This window comes from Sinocyclocheilus anshuiensis, unplaced genomic scaffold (assembly GCF_001515605.1).
Source record: "Sinocyclocheilus anshuiensis isolate Anshui unplaced genomic scaffold, SAMN03320099.WGS_v1.1 scaffold801, whole genome shotgun sequence".
NCBI classification, from domain to species: domain Eukaryota; kingdom Metazoa; phylum Chordata; class Actinopteri; order Cypriniformes; family Cyprinidae; genus Sinocyclocheilus; species Sinocyclocheilus anshuiensis.
The window spans coordinates 180,352-186,697 of record NW_015536541.1 but is presented as its reverse complement, the minus strand read 5'-3'; the positions used below and the strand labels follow the sequence as shown (position 1 = coordinate 186,697).

Sequence of the window (6,346 nt, the reverse complement as noted above, 5' to 3'; positions counted from 1 at the left end):
CTGCAGAGTTGGTCCTGGAAAGATCCCTGTGGAGACGCAGGAATCTCACTCTCTAATGGAGCTGGCAGAGGGAGCAGCTCTCTGGGATGGGAGAGAGAAGAGAGTGGCTTTTATTTTTCCTGTGCTGCGGTGAATGCAGGACTGCGGTTTCACAGAAAGAAAAAGAAAGGACGGAGACGACGGAAAGAAAAGTAAAACAACGCTTGAGGAAACATGCGAGATCTTGCAGCCTGGAAATGCCAGGGGTTTACTGGAAGACAGAAAGAAACGCTGAAGTTAAAAGTACAAGAATGTGTGATTGGAGGAGTGGATGAGGTGCGAGAGAGGAACGTTGCTTGATGAGATGCTGGTGGCGTCTCAGAACTGCCGTTTTAGCGCCCAGAAATGCTGCATAGGTCTTCAAATTCTGTCACTGTCCGCAAGGCCTGTTCTGGTTGGGGTCGCGCTGAAGACAACAGCACGAGGTTCAAATGAGTTCTGCAAAAAGTGAAGGAGAAAAAAGACAAGGGGAATGGGGGTGGAAGGAAAGAGAGGGAAAGTTGGAGAGTTGGGATGAGTGATGGTGAGAGGAAATGTGAAAAAGTGAGTAGGAGAACTAGAGAAAGGGGCGACGGGGGAGAAAGAGAGAGAGAAAAAGCAGGAGAAAAAGGGTGGAGGTCCAAACAGACCCGTTTCTGAACACAAAGGAAATGAGGCAGAAAAGAAAGGGGGAAAATGGCCAAAAAGTGAAGGTAAGGAATGAGAGAGCGAGAAAAAGAATCACGAGGGAGAAACCGAAGCGAGTGTTGAAAGAAGCGAACGCCACTGGAATGGTGAGAAAGGAAAAGATACGGTCAGTTTGTGAATACTGATATGACGGTTTGAACAGGAAATTGACCGTAACCCTCAGCGCTCCTTTAATGAGGCCATGCTTCTGGGTTGGTTTATTCTTGTTCATATGAAATATGAGACATACCAGATATCCACAAAACACAATAATCAAAAACCTGTAAGAAATATGAGAAGTCTTCATGTGTTTAGACTGTGAAATCCAACAACACGAGAGCTAAAAAGAGTGAGAGAGGACAGAGGAAGAGAATAGGGACTGTCTGTGCTGAAAATGGGGAATCAAATATGAAAAACACATTTTCAACAAGACCTCCACCCATCTCAAGTGACGTGAGAGACACGTGGATCACATTTCTCACCAAAATCCACAGAAAAAAATTATACTCTGAGCAAAAAGGAAGTGAAGCCTATTTTTAGCATCATTAAAGTTTGTATGAATTATGACAACTTATTCTCATTACTATAAAGAGAATTATAAACAATACATAAAATATTGTAATCAAATTACAATATAAAATAAAAAAAATTAAATAATACATTTATGTAAACAATTTTTAAAAACAATATTTTAATAAAATTGTATTTAAACAAAAAAATCAAAATTGTAATTAAAATATATAAAATAGTTTTTGCTCATTTTATACTCATGTATACACACTAAATCTTTAAGTTATATAATACAAATAATTTTATAAATGTAATATCAATTTTAATAAGTTTATTATTTAAATTAAAATTGTATTAAATACAATTAAATTTGTTGACATCTTATTCCTATAAAGAGAATATTATAAAAAATGCATTAAAATATTAAAATGACATTTAATAGTATAATATATATTAATATTTTATATCAATTGGTTGATATATAGAATAGAATAGAATAGAATAGAATAGAATAGAATAGAATAGCTTTTTATTGTCATTGTACAACGAAATTTTTACGTTGTAAAAATTATAAAGTTATATATAAAGTTATACCAACAGAAATGTAACGTCAATAATTAGTTATGAAATAAATCTTTAAATAATATTTAAAAATGCAAAAAAAATCTATTTCTAATTACTAATACTATTGAAATCATCCAAACAACATGATTTTTGTGCATTAAAATCATTATAAAGGCAATACAAAAAGTACACAAACACTACCATTACATGTAAATTTACTATATCTTTCTTGGGGTGTGAAATATATATGATTTTGACATTTCTTGACTGTTTGTGTGAGATTACTTTACAGTACATACTTTCACTGCTCCTTGAAAATTTGTGTGATTTTTAAAAGCCTTCAAATGTAAATATGCTTGCTTGCCTGTGTGACTGAGCAATGACATCTGTTCAAGTTCAAGTTTCTTTTTTTTTCTTTACGCTCAAGACCATATGTTCATGGTGAGTGGAGACAGCAGTGTCTGTGATCTAGAGCTGTAGTTTTGGGACCAGTGAGCACGTGGTCTCATCTATCATGCTTGTGAAGGTAGGTATGCGTATATTTCACAAAGAGTTCTGCTCTCTGAGTGCACTGCTTTGAGACTAATCCTAAAAACGGATCCAAGAACAAGCCTCGCGCTCAGGACACAGAAAGTCCTATTAGTTGTGTTTACTGCGAGCATAAATCTGAACATTGAGAAGGATAGCAGAACTTGCAGATCTTAAATTGTTTTTTAACAATCATATGCTGCCATAAAGTCATGCTGGAATGACCATATTTATGAGAAGAACGCACATGAACGCTACCACAATGCCATAATTACCAGTGGGAAACTCTGCAGCCGGCTGCAGCAAGAAAAACCCTTAGTGATAATAACTTATAAATATAACTATAGGCTTTCTTAACTTAAGGGGTCTCGTGCAACTGGGCACTTTCTAATATCCTGATTTTTTTTTTTATTTAATATTGATCATAAGTTATAATTATAAATGTACAATTGAGTTTAAATGCATTTCTGTCATGACAACTCTCTGAGGGATTGGCATGGTAATGTACATGACAATGTTAATGTATTTGGTATTGGCGGAATAGATCTGCTACACTGCTACTGCTGCTGCTGCGGCAGAGCAAGTACCGAGACTAGCTACTGCCAATACATCCACAACATGCTGCTGTGAGCATGTAAGAAATATTGCTGCTGCAAATATAACACATGAAATAACCCCATATAGCATACATGAATCACCTCGTAGCAGATCTATACAGGTGGAGCTGGGGAAGGTGGAAGATTTCTGAAGCAAGCTGCAGCTGCTACGGCAAGCACTTGAGCAGCGAGCTAATTGGCTACCGATACAGGAGAGAACCAATCAGCTGTGCCATGTGATAATGATGTCATTAGGTCAGATTGAGTTAGACCTATCGGACTGCGCCATCTAGAGTTTCATGCCAGAACTCTGTATTTTTAAGAATAGAAATAAACCTTTGCCAGGAAAAATTGTGCACAAATCCATGTTGACGAGTGCTTGTGGGAGGGAGTTCAAAGACATTTTTAATCGCTCATAACAAAGTTGCACAGACACTTGACAAGGATAAAACTTTCTAGTGTATTTGTGTCGAGCACCTGTGTTCATGCACACTATCAAATGGAGTATACCTTGAAAGGATATGCATTGAGCTGAACATACGCCAAGCGAATGAGTCAAAACTGAGGTATACTTTGGGCTTTACACTCTTGATTCTTTTGCTCTTGATTTTGCATTAAAAGTTAAAAGTTTATGTGGTCCGAGAGGAATTATGGCACATTTCAGATCATATACAGTGGGTACGGAAAGTATTCAGACCCCCTTCAATTTTTCACTCTTTGTTATATTGCAGCCATTTGCTAAAATCATTTAAGTTAATAAATGGAAAAATTGAAGGGGGTCTGAATACTTTCCGTACCCACTGTACTTCCATGGGGACCTATGTCTGCCAAGGAACTGCCATTGAGGTGGATAGGAATGCTAACGGATAGCTTTCTCTCTGTATTAAGGTGCGGTCACATTTACTGTTGCTTGGAAAAATTTTGTGGGTGAAATACAGTCATTCTCATAGAAATCTGCAAGATCAGTTGCGCTTGAGGGCAAAAAAAGTTCATGTTAAAGCTGGTCAGGTCGCAGTGACCAATCAAAAGCTGCTTGGTTTGAAAGTAAGTTCAGTGTGAGCAGTGCTTCAAACACCTCTATTCTATTGACAATTGACCTTTTTGCACACAAAATTTTGCTAATGTGACACACCTTTACAGACCTCCTTGGTTCATACGTAGTTTGCAACAACATGGATTCACAGAAGATGAAACCTGGGAAAGGGGAAACCACAAGTTCACCACAGCTTTCAAGCTTGGAAAATTGTTGAAATACTGTTTAAAAATGCGGTGTAGTTACAGGTCACTGGGTTCGTTTCAAATATTCTGCCTATTTCAGTGCTGACACATCTGATTCAAGTCTACTAGTCACTGGGTACTTTATTAATCGAAAGTTTGTTCAGCTGTGTTGTTGATGGAGAGAACACATGTGCGATTTTAGCGTGCAGAAATTATGTTTGTTGAAATGGACTGACATGGTCCGAAGCTGCTAGTGTGACTTCAGGACAGAATGGGTGAATGTCTACCTGGGAACACTAGGAGGGACTCGTTTGGGGCGGCTGGTAGTGTTGGTGGTGTCTATGCTGTTGGAGACCGGTGGGGCAGGAGCTTCCAAGCGAATTGGTAGAGAAGGAGCAGGCGGAGCAGGATGCTTTTTAGGGACACTATAACCTGGAGGAGACCTGAGAGAGAGAGAAAGAGAGAGAGAGAGGCGCATTAGCTGTTTGGGTGGGCCATAACATTTCCACTACCAGTCATTTCCATTTGCAGTCATTTGTGGTTACTGGATATGGATTTTAAAGAACCATTTTGATTCAGAATGATTCGCTAATAAATTATTCAGACTGGTTTGTGAACTGGTTCAACGATTCTTTGAACAGAACCGCCCCCAAAGAAAGACTTGTTTGCATCAGACAACACTAGTGCTTTTACTCTACACAAGAGCATCAAGCACTTATAAAAAAAAAAATTCTATGACTTTCAATTTGTTATTAATCTCAATCAGTTTTTCCTAGGCCTGGAAAACAGTGAAAATTCCATGATATATCCTGGAATCCTGTTGATTCAGTCCATGTGAGTGCCAATGGTCTGCTATTAATTATGTGCCGGAGTACTGATTAAATTCTAAGGGTCAAGTAAAAAACAGCACCACTAGATGAGGAGGAGTGATGATGAAGACATCTTGAACAGAAAGTGGAGGGCTGAGGTACCTTCGGTGAAGAGAGCCACTATGAAGCCAGGAGTTATCTACTGGGGGTGGCAACGGGGTGGAGATGGTAGAGGTGGAAATGTCAGTGATGATGTTTAGAGCCTCCTTCAGGGCAGTGTGAATACGCAGCACCTCCTCCCTGCGCAGGGCCTGTTCAGGAGACTCGTCCATCAGAGAGTACTGATCTCCTGAGGAGTACAACTGAGCCAGCAACCCGGAGTGGATAAACTCCTCTACCTATGGGTGGAGAACATAGAAATGTAGAAAAAAGTTTAACAAACAAAAAATAAACAGGACTTCAGACAAAAATGATATAAACTGAGAGGAAACGGTCATATCTGTTGCCTTGAAAAAGGTGTTTTATTCTGAATTAAGATGGTCTGTACCCCTCTCATGGCGTCTGTCATGTTGATATCACATGACTAGCTGATACTACTCAACTACTCACACATCATCCACAACAATATGTGTAAAGACTTTATATTGATAGTAGTGCTGGGCGGTATACCGGTTCATACCGAATACCGGTGTTTATTTTTGTTATGATATGAATTTTTAAAATACCGCAATACCGGTATTGTATGTCGCTTAAACAACGTTCGGAATGCGACACTGTTTGAAAGGGGTCCCTTTTCACTGTTGCACTGTGTTGAGGGAACAGCTGTATGTGTTACTAAGCGTGAAAGTTCCGAAACTGAAGCTGTAGAACTAACAGAACGTGATGACACAGGAGAACTCATCCACAATATCCACATTGACCACCACAAATATCCACCGCCCCCTGCCATCAGCTCCCTCGTCTCACACACACGAGCACGACTTTAGCACTATTTAGCAACTTTCGGAACTTTTTAGCGGCTTTTTTCCATAGAATATTCATACTGACAAACCTAGCGACTTTTTTTGGATAAACCTTAGCTATGGTTCAGTTGGAAGATTTCGCCAGTGCTGTCCCGCGAACGTGAGGTCTGACTTTCCCGGAGAAGTGTCACCTCTCTCGGCGTCTGTTCTGTGCAGTGAGCGGCAGAGAAGCAGCGCATTCAGTTGGCCGCACTGCAGCCGACTCGTCAATAAATGAATACAAAACAGCGTTTCCTAGCACCTGTCGCTTACTGATTGTTTGGAATTATAAATATGAGCGTAGTTCATCTGTTAATATCACATGCACTTTTTTATTTATTTTTTTTTTTAGGTTGTTACTCAGACGCAGGCAGTGCGCTGCATGAGACAAAAAAGTAATATAGCCAAAACAACC

General features: G+C 39.2%; 1 protein-coding gene across 1 annotated transcript in view; it reads right to left on the bottom strand.

Annotated features, from left to right (window-relative positions):
- Positions 1 to 6,346, bottom strand: part of LOC107697504 (dynamin-2-like) — a 39,474-nt gene that overhangs the window by 3,133 nt on the left and 29,995 nt on the right. The window contains exons 18-19 of the mRNA XM_016498313.1: positions 5,093 to 5,328; positions 4,409 to 4,564 (exon numbers count right to left, since the gene is read on the bottom strand). Of these exons, the coding sequence (XP_016353799.1) occupies positions 4,409 to 4,564; positions 5,093 to 5,328 (392 nt within the window). The remainder of the gene's footprint in view (positions 1 to 4,408; positions 4,565 to 5,092; positions 5,329 to 6,346) is intronic.